At 29.7% G+C, this 20753-nt stretch overlaps 1 protein-coding gene across 1 annotated transcript; it reads left to right on the top strand.

Moving 5' to 3' along the window:
* Positions 1–4381: 4381 nt before the first annotated feature.
* LOTGIDRAFT_196914 (hypothetical protein) lies at positions 4382–15622 on the top strand. The gene is made up of 7 exons (XM_009067223.1): positions 4382–4516; positions 5842–5970; positions 10835–10975; positions 11580–12244; positions 12602–12706; positions 13205–13358; positions 14191–15622. Exons 1-7 carry the CDS (start codon positions 4504–4506, stop codon positions 14436–14438), a joined length of 1455 nt encoding a protein of 484 aa, XP_009065471.1. The 5' UTR covers positions 4382–4503; the 3' UTR covers positions 14439–15622.
* Positions 15623–20753: the final 5131 nt, after the last annotated feature.

Raw genomic sequence — 20753 nt, forward strand, 5'->3', positions numbered from 1 at the left:
GTGTGAGGGTTACTAAAGCAAGCTAAACAGCTAATACATGGCTGTATCAATAGCAGTCTGTTTCTTAAATTTAACAACATAAATATTTCATACCAGAATTGCATAATTATACTATAGTACAATTTCAAGTTGAATGTACTATATAACTTTTAAAAACGGGTTTATGTGTCATTTCCTTGTGCTCTTACTATTTCTAACAAATTTATCAAATAACTGCCAGTGGATCATAGATAGTTAACAAAAGGACTGAACTCGAGTTGATCGACGCTGTTTAGACTATATTATGTACTTAACTGATTTTAAACCCCTAGACGTTATACGAGATAATTGAATAAAACATGAGCTATAAATGTTTGTAATCTTTTCAATTCTCTATTTACTATCAGGTACACCATGACACAATAGCTGAAGGTTCAGGCATGCGCACATACAATATATACTCTTCAAATGGATGGTTATTATAGTGCAAATTTTCGTATTGAATGGTGTTTATAAGCTTGTTACGTATCCGAATACGACCTGTCATCTCATTAGAAGTAGTTACTGTAATAATTTCACATCTGATACTTAGAAAGATCATTTTGTTTACTTTGTGCAATGATTGAAACTAGCAATGCTTTGGACTTTAAATTTGAATGGAGCGACATGAGCGAAAAGTTTAATTCTTTTAACGCGTTCTATGAACCGGTTGCAGACGACAATTATGAAGTGCAAAGAATCTTGGCAGGAACTCAAATGGAAGGTAAATTATGGTCAATTCTTTGAATGCAACAATATTATATAATACTTATAAGCCAGGCAATAACATTATGATACTTATATATATAGCTAGGTTTAATATTGAAATATATATTATGTATGTTAAGTAAACATTTGACTATATACTTCTGTCCGTTAGGCCTATAGTGACTAACATAAGGATATTATTACGAGAACGTGTGACACATTATTTACTTTTTCTGGTACTTGTATATTTGGTGTAAAATTTCACTAACAGTACAGAGCTGGCTTAATATATATATTACCCGTTAAAAGTTTTTCTTAGAGTCAACTTGTTTCATAACATGACATTATATATTTATTGCCATGAACAGTAGAAAGTTTTTCACCGAATTCCACCCCCTTCTTCGTTGATCAGAAGACGACTCGACATTTGGTTCTTCGGACCGTTTGCAAACAGTACTCTTAAGTGATGCTCACTATTTCGTCTACAGCAATGTCATTGGCGCTTTTCAGAAGGAAATTAGAACATAAGGCTCGTCTTTAATCGGTAATTGATTTTCTGGATCGAAAAAAAAAATCGCCGGATTATCAATTAAAATGTAGTGGGTGGTTAAGGTAAACTATATTAGCTCAGAAAGCGTTTTAAAGACAAATACATATCAATGAGGCTTGTTATTCTGTAGGCTGTATGATTATGTTCTCGGTATATATGTGGTGTAATGAAGTGGATTGAAATGGACAGGGATTGGGGTGTATACTAGCCAGTGCCACAATACAATTTTATCACGATGAAGTGAAGTTGCTCAAATAGAAGGTCGCTGGTCCTTTATCTTACTTTGGTTCTGTTTCGGTTGTATTTCAATAAAGGGAAATAACTCGATTCATTGTATTTGCACTGGCCGCAAGCCAAGTTGGCCGACCGCGAGCCCTTAATCAGCAATATAATAATTATAAAACCGACATATTATCTATCCAGAATCCAGATCGCAACTTGAAAGTCCATAAGCCGACAAAATTAATCAATTAAAAGTCGAATCTTTACATATTGGAACATTTTCGCAAACAGAAATAAATGCTGTACACTGCGCCCTTCAAGGGAAGGATAAGGCTGTTCTAGAAAATCAAAGGACTTGTCGGGATTGGAAAGTTTTTGATTCTCCAACCAAAGGCTCCACTGGAAGGTTTTTCTAGTCCACGACCTTGCCTTCTTTGATTGGGAATTTTAAACAATACTATACCATATTGATTTGTACACCATAAAAATTTTTCTTTCTAGATTTAATGATGTAACGTATAGGTTATTGTCCCCACAGTTTCCAGTGCCAGTTAATCTAAATTTTAGAGGTATTTTTCTGTTTCAAGAGAGATAACTCATTACAAATGATCTGAATTAGATAAAAAAAAAAATACGTCAGCACATGAACATTTTCAAGTCTAAGGGAGATAACCGCTTGAATAATAAATAATACTGGTGATGGTGGGGTTAGTTTGGTCGAAAACTGTTATGATGCTCTTCAACAACAGTACACAATATGTATAAAATTGTACATGTTAGCAAGTTGCCTGAAAAGAATATCGCCAACTTAGCATGAAAAAGCACCAGCGTGGTCATTAAATTGAAATTTTGTTTGATCGAGATATTGTGAACAGTGTATGAGTAATTCTATCCCCCACTAAACGCTGTGCACAGTGAACTATCTATATGATCTAATATTGATATTGTCTGTCAACTTTGAATATCTCTTTCAACTTAAACCTACCCGAGAACCAAATATTTACTCATCATAGCCTAATACTTCAGTTAGGAATCCGATACTTTTACGTTTGGAAGTAATTTGACTCAAATTCCACGTGTAAATGGATACATAGTCCTATAGCAGTTAAACAGGTTACGATATCGACTAATTCAGTTTCTGGAAATGACGTCGAGTTGACACATCCAGTGACATCGGGGGTTCGGAAAAGTAACCCAATCATGTCATGCCTCGCGAACGATAGCATCCATCGTGTTGCACATGGCTTACTTAGTGGACTTTAATTTGACTTGGAAAATTAATAGCTATTAGTTTGAAGAATGACCATAGAATGTGCGTTTAAATATTTTTCATCTATGCAACTAGGGCTTCACTTGAGTGAAAGTGGTTCTGAGAATAGAACCTTTTGTAAGAAATTTTACGATGCTAGATATAAGATTTTAATCAGACGATAGTTAGCTTTTCTCGTGGGTCGATGTCCGATCCTTGCCTATTAGTCAGCTTTATTCAGCCCTTCTCCGTCTCAGTGATGGAGAGACAGATTCTATTCTAGACAGACATATTATATTCTATTCCGAAAATGGGAATTTGCTGTGTACTGAAGTACTTCTTATAAAGAGACACTGACCTAAAATAACCTCAAATAATCACACGTGGTCCTTTTATTAGTTCAACATTTACCAAATACTTTCAAACATGTTGACCAAATGGTTACCGGTCTGCTGTCTATTGGTTAACAATCAATATTTATCTTAAATTACCCCACACAACCTACTCTGTAACAAGTTTTAACTGAACTTTTCTGAAAAAGAAAACAACATATGCACACTGCCTTAAGTTTTCAAGGGTTCTTTGAAAAGTTATGGTGTTTCAGCTCTCCAGTTGAAAATCATTTCCTGTTTCCTGAGATCCCAGTTTACAAATATGTTGTAGCTCAGTAAAGGCCTTTAAAGGCCTCAGTAAAAACAACGTGTTTTTCTAGACTTATTTATAGATCAAACATTGTACACGAAAATAGGTGACGCATTCTGCCGCCGTTGCCGAGTTGGTTGCTCATGAAATATGGGTGAAAGTGAAGGATTCATATAGAAAATCGAAATAAACCAATTTTAATTATTTTGTAGAATATCTGAGGAAACATCTAAGACATAAAAAAATTCGTTTTTTTTTAACTTTGACGAAATTCGGTGTTGAATCCTTATATCCACGAAAATAGGTTACACCACTGTATGTATGAGCTTATAAAAAGCTTAAAAGTCCTTTAAACTAGACTGACCAGTGGCATCGGGCCTATCTGTGATTATGAGCCTCTATATCAATTTATTACAGTTCCGTGTCAAATTGAAATAGGCCACGAACCTGTTAATTTTTACTGTAAGCATGGCGTGACGGTAGTTGTTCTGTTTGTTTCGGTGAATGAATTGGATAGATATGATTTGTCGAGCCCCCATCTAAAAGATTCTTTCCCCGCCCCCACCCCTCTCCGGTTCATGTTATTTTTTTGGACTTCAGTCATATTATTTGTAGCCATACGAAATGGTATTGACGGAATTGAAAGGATCTGAGTGGACAGTATAAAGAATCGGCGAGTAATGAGCTTTCATAATAATAAACCTGCTTTTAGCCAGGTCGCTGTTTTTGTAAACAAGTTAGAAATAGGTCAATTTATGGAGTTATCTCCCATCCGTTGAATTGTTATTTTGAAAAGAAGAAAGTATTCGGTGTCCACCCTCGTGTGAAAAGCAATTAAGTGTATAAATTATAGTGTTACAATCTTTGACGGGAAAAATTGATATATGAATAATTGTGATTTTTTTTTTCCTCCAAAAATATATGAACAATTATTTGAAACAGACTATTGACCTATTTACTCTCTAACGTTAGAGGTAAAATAGTATAGTAAGCCTGTAATGGCCGCCGTACTTAATCGATATTTTGGATGAAAAAATTGCAAATAACATCGTAAACAACCATGATAAAACTCCAGTAAATGTATGGATACCGGCCTGTGGTATTTAGAGAATGAATGAAAATGGAATGTAAGTAAATATTGTGAACATTATTGACGTATAGTCCGACTCTAGTTATTGAGCTGTCATATTTTGTTGTTGATTTTCATTTTCATTATTTTTCTGAATTCTGTTAAAGCTTATTCTTCATGCCAGAAATAACGATTTCATATCTAATGGCTTATGGCCATTGGTCTGCAATTGGTGTTCAATATAGTTTTGGGCTTTTGTTAATCTAAACATATGAATTAAATCAATATGAATGCCAGTACATCAACAATAGACATCAACAGTTGATGAGTAACCTAGGCCTAGCCTAGTAGTAGTAGATAACACTAAGCTTATTTTTATTTCTGAAGCTATTCAACAGATGTTTGTTTTATATTGCCTGTAGTTATATGCAATTAAATCTTTAGAATATGGGTTACTTTCAAATTGTTTGAGAGAAGAGATATGGTACCTACTCTATGACTACAATGATTTTTGAATTGAATTTTGGCAATCATTTTCGTATTAATTGAAATATCAACTACAAAATACTACTGAGAGTCTTAGATTGTCTTTGGATTAATAAAAATGTCATCCACTGGAAAAGTTAATATTTGTCAACATGATTTTTAAGAGGGGAATTTTCAGTCTGAAAAGTGGGTCATTTTCATGTGAATTTTATGGGAGGGAAGTGTGTCTATTCTAAATGTAATTTCACTGAAACTTCCATGGACCTGAAGACATTCTAAGACAAATGTTATACAGTTGAAAATTTTATTTTGAATATCCATGAAATGAGATAGAAAACTTGATTCAGAGCTCAAAGTAGTCAGAGAGTACATCAAGTAGCCACAAGTCAATTTCTCTTGTCAATTTCTTTAAGATCTTGGTACTTCTGTTTTGAGACTTGCAGATAAATATTAAATATCTTAAAAGATATCCATATTTTGATAATGACATCATAAGTATTTTGTATTTAGCGGTACTTTTCAGAGATTAATAATTTGACTGACTAACGAGTTACATTGCATAAAATATTATATTTGTATCAAATATTTAAAGAGGCCATAGAATTATCAGAATGATGAAATTGAAGTGAGAATGAATCTGTGGTATTGACAATATAAGTCAAAGTTTTTCTGCTAAATAAATTCAATCCATCTAATTCAAATCATATTTCTACCTAAGTTATTAGATTGTCAAATATTTGCCTGTTTAGGAAAATGGATTCTTGGGTATCTGTGATCACTCACAAAGTTTGGTTGGTTTGTAGATGACAAGTGTCATCTAAAGTTGATATGTCAGATAGACTGTCCAGTACATAGGCTTAACATATTAATCATTATGTGTTCTTTTTCTGTTTTCAGCTTCTACATCAGGGAATGAAACATGTTACCCTCCTGATGTGAAAGCAGGATTTGAAGAACTATGTCCAGTTTGTGGTGATAAAGTTTCTGGCTATCATTATGGTTTATTAACTTGTGAAAGCTGTAAAGGTAAACAAAGAAACAATATTAGCTCATTTTAATTCTATTTCAACTTTTTCATTTGTTTGTTTCCTCCTTCTTTCCTTTCAATCACAAATCACAATGTTGTCTGTAAAAGAATTTTTTTCTGATATTAGGCAATAGTGCTCAATCAGTTACCTGTACTGAATTTTAATGTGCTGTTATTACTTTTTTTTACAAATGTACTTGGAAGAAATACCTTCTAAAACTGGTTTATAGATAGAACCATGACAATTGCAAATATTTGGAAATTAGAAATATCATTTTTATCAGTAATCTCATTTGCTGAATAAATCAAAAAAATTAAAACCATGGTTAAAACAGCTACTGAAGGTTTTTACTGGAAATCATTCAGAACATGAAATAAGAAGATATATAAAATAGAATATATATCCTTTTAAGACATAAAATAGATACGCGTTTGAGCACTAAGGCTAAATAAGTACCAAATTCCTACTTTAAAGTGGGAGTATGCTCTATTTAACATAATTATATTTTGTGGTTTCGCTATGATCAAAAAACAGAGTAAGAACTAAAAGAAGTAAAGATATGCTGACAAAATTTTAAAATAAAATTATGAAACAATACCATATATGATTGATTAAAAACCAAACTTGATATTGCAATATTAACCAAAATTGATAAAAATGTGTTCAAAAGGGAGATATGATTTTTCAACAATTCTTGTTATTTTGAAGCCAGTGCAAACTCCCTCTTTAAAGCAATTTTTCATTTACCAGTTGAAATAATTCTTTAAGCTTTATACAAATGTGGAATTGCTTTAGGAGAAATTTATGCGAAACCATTGAAATATTTTCTATTTCAATACAGTGACATTATTCATTCCCTCGAGATGTAAAATTTTAAATTTGATGCTTCAAATTTCATTGTAAATTACAATGTCAAAGTTTTGTAAATCCACAGAATTAAAATCAATTCTTTTGAATCAATTCCAAGAATCAAAAACAAATCTTTTAAAAAATTCCAAGAATTGAAACAATTATTCCAAGAATTAATACAAGTCTTTTAAATCAATTCCAAGAATCACAAGTCGTAAATCCATTTAAAAAAAAAAAACAAGTCTTTTGAAACAATTTCAAGAATAAAAATTAGTCTTTTGAATTCATTCCTATAATTAAAACAAGTATTTTAAACCAATTCCAACAATCTAAATAAGTATTTTAAACCAATTCCAACAATCTAAACAAGTATTTTAAACCAATTTCAAGAATCAAAACAAGTTTTTTTTAAATCAATTCCAAAATTCAAAACAAGTCTTTTAAATCAATTTCATGAATCAAAACAAGTCGTTTAAATTAATTTAAAAAATAAAAACAAGTCCTATCAATTTCAAGAATAAAAACAAGTCTTTTGATTCATTCCTAGAATTAAAACAAGTCTTTTAAATCAATTCCAACAATCTTATCAAGTCTTTTAAACCAATTCCAAGAATCAGAACAAGTCTTTTAAATCAATTTGATGAATCAAAACAAGTCTTTTAAATTAATTTAAAAAATAAAAACAAGTCTTTTAAATCAATTTAATAAATAAAAACAAATCATTTAAATCAATTTCAAGAATAAAACAAAGTCTTTGAATTCATTCCTAGAATTAAAACAAGTCTTTTAAATCAATTCCAAGAATCAAAACAAGTCTTAAATTAATTTCAAGAATCAAAACGAGTCTTTTAAATCAATTCCAAGAATCAAAACAAGACTTTTAAATCAATTTCAAGAATCAAAACAAGGCATTTAAACTGTTTGAATGTTAAGAGCATTATTATTAAAACTAATATAAGTATGTCCTACTAAGTAAGGAAAATCTTGAGATAATTAGCCAATCATTAAAATTGATGGTTAACTATCTATTGATATCATAATAAAAATTTCATTTCAATTTGAGTATTGAGGGAATGTATCAATATCAAAGTGTTTTATCTGTCAATTTCATTGTTATATTAGCTTTTGCTTCACTAACATAATTAACATGTATTGAATATGCATGAAGTGCAAAAAAATTCCTGCTTTGAACCTAACACGGTGAGTTAAAAAGGCTAAAAGACAAAAATGGGTGTTACCCTAATGAACAGAAATCTTAAAATGACAACTTAAAATTTTAAGGTGAGTAGCCGGTAACTAATATGGTTAGGGTAGAGGAACAATGCGTGGTTTGTTGAAAAAGTTATACAGAAACTGTCTGCCATTTGGCCTTTATGTTATACAGTGGCTTTAACTTGGTTTCTGAGTCTCAATTATGCAAATGAAGATAAGAATGATGATGTTGTTTTCTTATGAGTTAAACAAACTATTTGCTGAAAAAGGAATCTCCATGAAATCTAATTCCTTAATTCCAGGGATTTTCTGGTCTTATCTTCTCCAAATTAGTAATAATGATGATTTTTATCCTCAAAGTTGTGAAAGACATTTTTTTCACACAGCTCAAAGAAACACAGGGCTTTCAACAGACAATCTCTGGTTTTCAAAGCCATAACATAACATGGAGGTTATATTGGTATGCTTTTCATGTGCACATTTATAATATGCAATGCAAGCAAATGGTATAGGGTATTTTATGTTAATTCATATAAGCATAGTGCTTTGAAGTGTTGTTTTGGCCAGCATTTTCTCTATCTATTTGTTGGTGTTGAAGCTATTTAATCTTTGTTAACAATATATCTGAAAAAAAAAAAAATAGCAAAGTTTGCATAAGCCTTGTTACTGTCAGGTTTGTATTGAATGTGAAATTGTTACATTGTGTTTTGAATACATAAAGGTAAACATGCCTTTAGGTTAAATATAAAAAAGGGTTCTTTTTCTTAAATTTCATCCTTTATGCTTAAGATTTAAGTTGCCAATTACTTCTATGTATTCAAACACAGGTACTTGTTTGTTTCATTCATTCTCTTCTACTTTCTTTCTCTCCAAATAATCCATTGTTATTTTGTAGGCAAAAGGTTTGTGTGTCCATTCAGTTGACTTGAACTAGAATGTGTATGCTATTTAATAGAAGTAGCATGGCATGTTGGAAGAGCATGGCACTGGGATTGCTCTGAGATCTAATGATGCTCCTTCAAGAGGTCAAAAGAGTACCAGTGTGAAGGCCAGTTGATTTTCAACAGGATTTTTATTATTCTGATTAAGTTTATCTACCAATATAATCCATGTCACTTTTTTAAAATTTAATTTGTAAATTATTTTGATAAATGATAACCTTTATTAACTTCTCAATCAAGAAATTTTTTTTTCGCTGAGCATTTCCAATTTGACACAAATTCGTTCAAAAAAAATGGCCATCATATGGTAATAATTTAATGTAAAAGATAGACTATAAGAAAATAATTTCAATTAGATAGTTATACCATGTGATCTTCAGATCAATCTTTGTATACAGCTGTATAAAAAATACTACTATACGTGATTCAAGTTTTACATTTTGTCTGTTCTAATGAAGAACAAAATTATCACTTTAAACAAACTAATACAAAATATAGAACATACTTACGTTGTTGAATCTAAAAACTATTACGTTGTTGAATCTAAAAACTATGTTAAAGACATAGTTCTGCCATCTGTTTGACCACTATACATTTCTTGTATATTTTGCTATTTACATGTATTCAACACCCAAACCAACCCCCAAAAATTGTAAAGCGGTCTCTTAAACCTATATACAAGTATAAGCTTATATGATTCAAGAAGGTTAAGCTTGTCTCTACCTTTCAAAAAATAACCAAGGCATTTTGAAGGAGGTTTCTATCTATCCATGTGATTTTATGTTAGATCACTAGGAAAAAAGCATTAGTGCATAATATCAATTATCCAAAAATTATCCAAAATTATGCAAAAAGATGAAAAAGAAATCATAAATAAAACAGTATATAAAATCAGTCTGAAAGCTTAGATCCTCATGTACCATAAATATTTGAATGACCGTTAAAATGAGCCCAAAAAAAAAAAAACAGAAAAATTTGTTTGATAAAAAAAAATGTTCTATTGTAACTGTGTATGATAACTAGATAAATATGATTTAAAACCTATAGAATATATAGATGACATGATATTGATTTTCTTCTGTTGCGACATTTATATATTGAATGACATTGCCAATGGCATGTTCATATAGCCACGTTTTTTTTTTGTTTTTACGTTTTTTCTGCGACTGGTAATAAAGTTATTAATAACCTATTTTATTAGACAAATGGCTGTATTCTGCCTAGAGTTGCGTTAATGTATATTATTTTGAAAAGAAACTTTGTAATATAAATAATAAGCTCTATCTCAGAAATTCATTAAGACTATTAGATACCTTAGTTAAACCTACTTAAAGGGACAGATGTAGCATTTCCAGGAATAAATCATACCTTGGTCTCAGAAGTTAAGACTGCTTACTTAACAATTATTGCAGTCTGTCTTTGATTAACAAAAAATTATGCACTCTGCCCCTATAAAAAAAAGCTTTTTGTTTTGCTTATCAGTACCAATTTTCTGAAAAGAAACAATGTCTTTGTATTTGATAGTGGTATTAACTAACTACAACCAAGGTTCAGTTTGACACTAGCTTATATTATAATACCATAAAGGGACAAGACTGTTGTTATAATATTTCCAGAATAGGCTGTAGGGAGGTTTTGACTTCTTTCTTATATTGAGATAAGTATATGTCCACTGAAATTTTAGACAGATTGACAAGCAATTTGCTAATTTGCAAATTAAAAGAAAATGCTCATATGATAAATATTAAGTTACTTATGGCCAAAACTGTAGACAATCAAATTGAAAATAAATCAGCAAAGACTAGCTTGAAATATCTAGCTAGAAATTTGATATCTGTATATAATGTTTGTCTTTTACAGGTTTTTTCAAGAGAACTGTTCAGAATAAAAAGGTATACTCCTGTGTTGACAATAGAAGCTGTCATATTGATAAAAGTCAAAGAAAAAGATGTCCTTATTGCCGATTTCAAAAATGTCTCAGTGTTGGAATGAAGCTAGAAGGTGAAAAATTGATAACAGAAATTGAGCTTTCTTATATTTCTTTTTCTATATTTAGAATTTTTGTAATGTTATATTTTTTAATGCGTCTGTTCTTAATATTCTTGAATGGTGTCAGAAATCAAAGCTTTTCTGGAAGAGTTTATTGATCTGATAAATAGGCTGGTTTGCCAGGAAGATGATGATTTTGTCAAAACATAACTCTTATCAATATATGATCCATCATTGGAGATTCTATCAGTGCTTGGAGCTGTTAATACAGATGATAATATTGATGTATATTGAATAGTAATTAAAACCAATACCTACAATATTTAAAATCAAGATGTGGGTGAAAAAATTTGCCCTTATAAGTGTATCTTTTGGGGAGGTGGAATTTCATATAAATACTTAGTGCCTTTACTATTATATCAAACTTCTACACAATGAAATTTTGGATATTGATTTAACTTCTATCCTTAATGCTTAAGAAGTACAAAACAAAGTCTTAAAGAGAAAGAGAAAAACAATGATTTTAAATAGATTTTTATTTAGTCTTAACAGAAACTTTCTAAATGGTAAAATGTATTTTGCAAATGATTTAAACAATCCAAATAATGTATTACAGCTGTAAGATCAGACAGAATGAGAGGAGGAAGAAACAAATTTGGTCCCATGTACAAACGTGATCGGGCCATAAAACAACAGGCTGTACGTCAACAACAACATATATTATCTCAATGTTCACTGCATTTACCAAACGGCATTCCCAGTTTACCACCCTCACCAGAAGATTCTCATCATTCACCTCAAGAATCAACACGTCATGTTACGTCCAGTCCAGTCCATTCTTACAGCCTCAGTTCTTCATCAACTATACCTGCAATTACCTCACACACCTCCAATGCCAACCACACAGAGGGTGGTGGCTCGTTTACAGTTACTGGTCCGTTATCAGCATATCCTCATCCAATGAGGTCACATGATCCATATATTATATCACATGCCTTCCCTTCAACGATCGAAGCTTTACGAGCCTATCCTCCTACTGCCCTTTCCTCACATCAGCCTTTTACACCAGTTGTGCCGCCCCTGGTGGCTGATCTCAAATCAGGCTTATCAGAAGAATCGGAGGTGAAAAACAAATTATTGAACTTTATGCAGTCAGAATTTGGACAATTTAATATAAACAATCCTGATAAATTTTTACATATTTTGTGTAAATTGGTTGATCAGTTGTTGTTTTTGATGGTAGAATGGGCTAGGAGTTCTATATTTTTTAAGGATATGCGGGTAAGTTGAGTATTTTTCGTAGTTAGTGTGAGAAAGTTCATAAGACACATTTTTTGATTCTCGTAAAATTTTATCACTACAATAGCAACCACTATCAGGTAACCAATTGCCATTAAATGAAGGGTTGCTAATTTGGCCTGTAAACTCTCTTTATTTACAGCTGTATAATCTTGCAGAAAAGGACTGTTGTTATGTCGTTATAATCATTTCACTGTCTTTAAGGGCTAAAACCAATAGAAGTATTATTCTTAGATTGTGTTTGTTTTCGTATTAATTTATACAAGTTATGGATTTATGTATGGAATTGCAGCTCTCATTCGTTGTACAAGTTCTTAAAGGTTGTTTTTTGTCTTGTAGGTTGAAGATCAGATGAAGCTTCTTCAGAATTCGTGGAGTGAAATACTATTTTTAGATTTTGTGTATAGACAAGTTCATGATTGTTGGGGTAGTGAAATAGTTCTGGTGAGTATTCTTAGTGGTATTGTACTAGTTATATTAATTAATTAATTACATAGTACATAGCATAAGGAAATATTCATATTGACGTACATATTGAAAAACTGTTTGTAGAGCAGTACACTATTTTTGGGGTAAAATTTGCCTGCTTCAAAGGGCTGGTTGATTTATCATATTTGTATTTGTAAAACTTTTCGAAACAGAATTATTTCCCTGTCCTGTAAACACATATCTGCCGTTTGACAATCAAATTTACTGAATAATAACAATTACTGTTTCATCCCATAACAATTTATCTTTTCATCTTCGTGAAAATAATCCTTTATAATCTCCAATTGATAAAAATATCCAAATTAAATATCACTAATTATTGATTTGAATAACACATTGATAATGTTTATGTATTATATTTTTTGGCCAATATTCAGGAGAAACTGATGTGCTGTCTTCACATGTTGCTCTGTATATCAAAAGACATGAAATACATTATTTTCATCTTTACAGGAAAATGGCCAAAAGATAAATTTAGATATCTTAGATAAATTGGGACTTGGTGATTTGAAAACACGTCTACTAGAATTAATTAAGAAAACCAAGGAAGTGAATCTGGATATCCACGAATATGCGTGCCTTAAATTTATTATTTTGCTCAACCCAGGTAAAATTTCATTTTTTTTTTCGACAAATATAACAATAGAATATTAAAAAACCCAAGTACAAACAATCTAAACTGCAAAATGAAACTCAAAATGTGAAATAAGAGTTTGGCAATACATTTGTAGCAGCAAATGATCAATTCATATGAGGAAGGATATCAGTTATAAATGGTTATATCAGTTTGAAAAGTGGTACCAAGTGTTTAGTAGAGTAAGCATGCCCTACATTATGGCACAATATTTTATTGAAAAAAATACAATGAGATTATTATTATTCATTTTATTTCATTTTTTCAGCCATTAAATTTCAATGACTGCAATCAATTTTCAGAATGAATTTATTTTTTTCTGCAACTTATATTATTTAAGTATCATGTATCAAAGACTGTTGTCATTAGCAGGCCATTATCAAAGTGATTGTAAAGCAGTATTCCAACTGTTATTCTTATGGGCAATTATGGTTTCTTACATCATTTGTGTCAGGTGTCTGTGGTTCCTGTAATTATAGAAATGCTTATGCTTAAATGACATCAATATCACTAAAGGTGCTAATAAATTATTGGCAGCTTTTGTGATAATGTTGCAAAAAAACATTGAAACAGGACATTATTGGAAATGATTGCTTGATGTTGGTTATCACAGCACACTAGAGTGATAATAACATCCTGAAAGTGATGACACCCAAAACATGGTTAATATTTGTTGAAATGTTGAGAACAGAATGCAAGATTTTTGCCAGACATTAAAGCTGAAATGTAGCTCTATTTATGGTTAAAGCAATATGTGTAATCTATCATCAATGTATATAATTATACCAAAATACTTTTTTTACAGATGTCTCAGGACTAGAAAACCGACAGTATGTTGAAGAAAGTCAGGAAAGAGTCAATGCTTCATTGTTGGAGTATTGTCTCAGCTTTTACCCAGATGTCAAAGATAAGTTTGGACAAATTCTGCTGCGTCTGCCAGAAATCCGATTAATTAGTATAAGAGCAGAAGAGTACATGTATTATAAACATATGATGGGTGATGTCCCTGATCAAACTCTACTAATGGAGATGTTACACTCTAAAAAGAAATAACCTTAGTTTAAATTGGTTTTATAGACGCTAATAGTGATGAACTGTAAGACATTGTTATTACCAAATACAAAAGTAGTGCTGGTAGAGATTGTGTTAGCTTTTTCTTAAGATTTAAAGACGTGAAAAAATAAATTGAATTCAAATTCATTTAAAAGGAAATAGTAACCTAGTAGCAGTTAAAATATTGCTGATATAAATGTTAACTTATAGCACAATGATATTGCTATAATTTCTGATAAATCTTAAATTTGAATTCTAATTGATATATGAGATAAAATGGCACAATGATATTGCTATAACCTTACTACTAATATAGAATGAATTTGAATTGGGAATAAATGTTGAATAGCACATTGCTACGACTACATTAAGTTAATTGTAATTAGTATAAGTGTAATCTATAATTTCTAGATAAATAAGAATTTGGGTAAAATTTGTAAATGTGTAAATAGTAATTGTATATAATTAAGTATAAATGGCCTGTAATGTAAGTAATATATATGTAATATGTATCTATATTGGATGAAGTATATCATTGATGTTACATGAGAAAATATCAAATTATCTTAATGTTATTTTTTTTTTTACTAATATTAGTTATGGTTAATCAAATTGTTTATTCAATTGAATCATATTTTACTATCATATATGGTATTTCAGTCTTATAAGGAATCATCCATTTGGAAATCATTAGCAAGAGTTATAGATATTTGTGCACTTCTGGGACATTTCACTACAAAAACAAGAACAGTTCATTTGCAATAGATACATTTATATAAACCAGAATTATATTGTGTTCATTACAATTAAAAATACTTAAAAATGTTGCCTTGATTTACGCAAATAAAGTATTCTCACAGATACTCCGCAAAACCAAATATAAAGAGATGATTTACAAACAGTGACTCATTTTAAAAGTAAAATGTTCCAAAGATACAGTTACTCAGTTTGTGACTCCTATCTATAATGAAAGCTTACAAACTTTTAAATAAGTAAAAAAAAAACATATTTCATTTTCACCATGCCAGAATAATAGAATGTTATAAATAATAGTGCAGAAAAAATTTATTTGTGATTTTAAAAAAAAAAAAAGAAGTTCGGGCATTTTGGGGCATGTGTTTAGTTAGGTATTTTTTCTCCTAATATCATTGCTTTTATAGAAAATTAAATTAACTTTAGTGTTTTCATTTTGATCATGATTTATTTTTTGGTACAAAATTTTTATTTTCCTATCTTTATTGTAAATGGCAGCTTCATTTTATCATCCCATGTCATTATCTGGTACATCATATTTACTTACCTTAGGGAAATTTTATTGCCAATTGAAGTTTTAGATTTGTACCTGTATTTTCAAAATTATTGTTGATTGATCTGGTTGAAATAGTAGGTGTATAGTAACATTCTACCAAATTTAAACAAAACAATATTAGAATGGTATTTATACTGTTAAATGAAATAATCAGTCATTTTGTTCAATGAACAAGGAGTAAATAGGTTTTCTTGATAAATTTTCAAAATAACCTGAAATTTTTTTGAATTGTCATTGATTTGTACTTTTGGCAGTTGTTTTTAGATTTTTTGGTGAACTTGAGGAAAGTTTAATTTAGTTATTAGCTGATAGAATTCTATATATTTGTTAATGTTAGTGTATATTAGATGTTATTATTTATTAGAGTTTTTTCTTCCTGATATAAAACCTGCATAGTGCTGGCTGTCTAGCCCCTTGTTTTGATTATTTGTTTTTATTGTGTGCTTACATGTATATAGATAGTAGACTTTATCATTGTTTGTTGTTATTTTCATTCTCTTTGTTGATTTCATATTAATTAAAACAAAATTTAATGATATTTCTTCTATCTCATTGTCATTTGATCAAATCGCCATAGAAATTTCATGTTTTTATCCTCTGATCTTACTTAAACTTATCTTAAAAAGTAATTTTAAAATTTTGGTGCTTTGATGTTCTAACCTAGTAGATTATATGGGTTTTTAGATTTAGAAAGATTCTTCAGTAATTTAGATTCAATTAGTTTTTTAATTCATATCTATATCAATTAACTTGTCTAGATCTAGAAAAAAATCTACAATTTACGTGTATATCTATTATTGATTTCTAAATATCCAGATATAAAGTGTATTTCAGGGAAATCTTGAACTGTTTCCTTATATTTTGACACATTTCATTTGGAAGCATGTTGACATGTGTTTCAGATGTGAAGTCTGGGCATCTGGTTTGCTTATTAACTATTCAGTGAAGTGATATATAGATATTTTAAAATAAATTTCGAAAATTTCATAAATTTGTGAAAGTGTTAAATGTACTTCAATCTAAAGGTGAATCCAGCGACTGATTAAATGGTGCTTTCAAAGCACTATGAATTGTATTACCTTTAATATTAAAATCTGCCTTTCCAGTAGGCTCTATTATTATAAAACCTCAACAAACCTTTGGTAAATTACAGTTGTTACAAAACTTTTAACCCACTCTTTCTTTTTCCAGAATTATTTCTCTATTTATAGATTTATAGAATTATAGATTATGTTCTTATTCTATTTATAATGTTTGAACTGGATTTCCTGAAAAATATGAGATCTAGATTGAAATGCCAAATGTCTTCGGATCACAGTAAGGGCAATGGTTATTATGTAAGAAAGACACAGTGATAATTATTAATTAACCATAGGATTTTTTTTCTTGAATCAATTAAATCTAGAGTTTTAACTAATTTTGAGACTATCTGTTGGGATATATATGAGTATTAGAAGTATTTGTATTCTGTATATAATGTAAGTATATAGAATATTACCTAAACAATATAAAGAATATAGTTATGTTATCATTATTATTATTATTAAGTATAAGTGTGTACATGTATTTCAAATATTTTTATGTCAGAATTTTTAAAACATTGTGACATATTTCAGGAATATTTTTGAGAGATTTAGAAGGCATTTATCTTCGATATAAGTAGCATTGTCAAAAAATTACTTTTAGCTTAAGATTAATTTAAGATATAAAGATAATTTCTTGATTTAAAGATCAGTTAGATTTTAGATTAGTTTTTGACATTTTGATTACTTTTAGATTTTAAAATCACCTAGATTACTTATAAATTTCAAAATTATTTGAAAGTAGATTTTTAGATTACTATTTAAAGATAACTTTTTAATTACATGATTACTTCTTTATGTTTAGATGATTTATAGATTATTCAGAATGCTTCAAGATTCACATAGATTTGTAAGCTAAAATAGCACGGGTTTTAAAGTTGACCGTTACCTTGAAGCTAATATGACTTTATCCCATGGAAAATAAGTTGTCAGTAGATATATATTTTAGTGACTGATCCATTGATATGAATGAAATGATAAAGTATCGCCAGTTATGCCTTCTTATAAGTCATATCTATCAGATATCGTTTGAAATACTTAGTATACTTATTGAGAAGAGTTTAGGTATAAATTTAAGAATGAATTACTTGTTCATTATATGTATGGGTTTGTAATAGACAATGTTATGTAAAGTGTAATAATAACATTATTTATCACACAGTGTTATTAACTTACTGTATGATATTATTGACTCTGTATACAGCTATAAGAAAAATATTCATGTTAAAATACTTTAAAGATAAAAGTGCTAGGTTCATTTCACTAAATATTATGTAACTAAACACAACCACTAATTTCTTATATGTTACATATTTTGTGATCAAGATCCATTTGTATTTATTAATCATGATGTTTTAAAAAAAAGAAATGTTGCTAGGAAATAAAGATTTCGATAACCAATGTTATATCATTTTGATTGAGCTCCAAAGTTTTGGAACTGATACAGAGCTAAAGAAAGGCGCACATTGACCAATTTCTTGATAGAACTACTTTTTAACAAGGCTTGTCAGCACATCTTTGGATCAAACAGCCTTAAGTACTCAGATACCAGAGATGCTCCAGAAACAACAAGATAATGCAAGCTGCATTAGTCCAAGACACACTGAAATCCTCTCATTTCTTCAGGTGAAGCTCAGCAAAACATAAAATGTATCATAGATCATATATATTTCTTTCTTTGATACAATCAGTTATGATTATAGTTGTAATAGTTGCTTCAAATTTGAGTAAAATCTCTGCTAGGTATGAGAAAGGTTAGTGGCCCTCCGGGACCTGAATCAAGCTCAGATCTGGAATTCCAAGAATGTTTCTTGTGCTACTAGAGTAGTAAAAGTACAGGGCTTTATCAAAACACAATTTAAACTTTTCATTAACAATTTTTTTATTTCAAATATTAAAACATATTTGATTTAATTCATTTGTACACATAATAGTACATTATAGATGGCTACAAAGTTTCCAAAATACCAAACAACAACAAACAAAAATATTTCTATTTATAATAAATAGCCTGAATATGGCAACAAATGAAATGAATTGAATTATATTCTGAATAGGGCTCAATTATATCTAAAAGAGGGCTCAGGATGACCTTGCAACTGTAGATTGGGTAATGTCATTGATCAAAATGCTCCCAAGCATAATTACAATGAGTATTTTTCAGCATGATCATTTCAATGACATGAGTTGATCTGAGACTATATTAAGATTATCAGTTTCATCCATTTGCCTGAATATTTTTCCATAATAATAATCAATTGTACAGGTCAGGAAAAAAAATCATTCAGAGAAAAAATCAAAAGATTGGAAAAGCCTAAATTTGTTAATTTAAAGCTCCAAATTACTATTTTTTTTAAAATAAGCTTTAAGCTATGTAAAGTAAGTATTTATCATAGGCTTATAGACCTACATAACACAAGAAATATTAACAAATCTATAATATAGGTTAGACTGAAGTAATTAACACTACAATATATAAGATAGGCAAGTGTGACACACATCTTTACTAATTACTGTTCAACCAAACACCTGCCATTTAAATTTGAACCCAATATGGATATATAATTTTCATTTCCAGAGGAAATTTATTCATTTTTATAAAAGCTCTTTATTCAAACTAAAATCAGGAATAAATAAGCAACATTCATAGTTTTAAGAGCTGCACATGATGTTGATGTTTTATTAAATTAAAACAGATCGATGGTGAAGAAAATATGAAATTTTATGTCATGAAATCATTACATTTAAATCATGAAATCATAAAATCTTAAGATCAGGAAATCATTACAATTTCAGCTTTAGAATAACAAGATGAGAACAGTAAAACAGTAAACAGACCTTGCATGATGTATTAATTAATTATATAGAGTGTTGCTGCCCTTATAAACTTAAATTCAAATATTGAACTTCATTTACATAAATAGAAATATACATAAATTAGTATAAATATTGCATAACAAATCATAACAATAATATGAATTTTAACTTTTAATTAATATCTATTCTTAACAAAATTCTGAAAAATTAAAACATTAATAAAATTTTTGTTAGTGATATCATTTAATAGTATACATAATCAGTTTTTATAATTTAATTCAGTTAAGCATGAAAAAATAACTAAATAAATGATGACTATGTGAGTGGATGAAAATTGGTTATATGATTGATATGGCTTGGCAAATAATGACTGAATGACTAATGGTTAAATGAATTATGGCTTATTAAATAATGGCTGAAAGAATATAATATCTATTGGTGCAGGCACACGAACCATCTCGTTTGGCGTAATAAATTCTGTTGGGAATGAGATAATCTTGTTGAGGAAGTGCAGACACTTTATTCAAGATTCGACAAAACTCGACAACCAAGACTGTTTGTATGCCACACCATAAGTGAATAGTCTCTAAACCAAATATGTGATGGTGTGATTAAACCTTTTAAACAGTGATTTTTGCTCATGATTTTCAAGATCATGTTCCTTGATCATGACTTTTAAATAGAACTTTGTAATATTGTGTTATATGATCAAAATTTTAGATAGTAACTTATCATGTTTTATCATGTTTTGTGATCATTATATTTGATTTATGAATAGAATCTTATTTTGTTCCATGATTGTAATCATGATGCAACTTATCATGATTTCTCAATGGGATGATCTTTTTTAGATGGAATTAGGCCATACAAAATAAATAGTCTGTTTTACAGGCCTTTTTTTCAAAAATTGGGGCGAGAGGGCGAATTTATTATTTATTATTTATGAGTGCTTTTTTAGACTTTCAACTGGGATAAATCGAAGCGAGCAAAAGAATATATCAATTATTTCCACAAATTTAATGTATATTTAATGTACCATTCGTAGGCAACATTTAGGCATTTTTGGATTCTATGAATCTTCAGTAGAGTTATTATTTAGTAGATTGT

Source organism: Lottia gigantea (assembly GCF_000327385.1).
Source record: "Lottia gigantea unplaced genomic scaffold LOTGIsca_80, whole genome shotgun sequence".
Taxonomy (NCBI): domain Eukaryota; kingdom Metazoa; phylum Mollusca; class Gastropoda; family Lottiidae; genus Lottia; species Lottia gigantea.

What these genes read in the sequence shown, in the direction of transcription:
- LOTGIDRAFT_196914 (XM_009067223.1), top strand. An exon ending in TGTTGGAATGAAGCTAGAAG is followed by an intron (nt 10,976 to 11,579) that starts GTGAAAAATTGA and finishes AATGTATTACAG; the next exon opens with CTGTAAGATCAGACAGAATG. An exon ending in TATTATTTTGCTCAACCCAG is followed by an intron (nt 13,359 to 14,190) that starts GTAAAATTTCAT and finishes CTTTTTTTACAG; the next exon opens with ATGTCTCAGGACTAGAAAAC.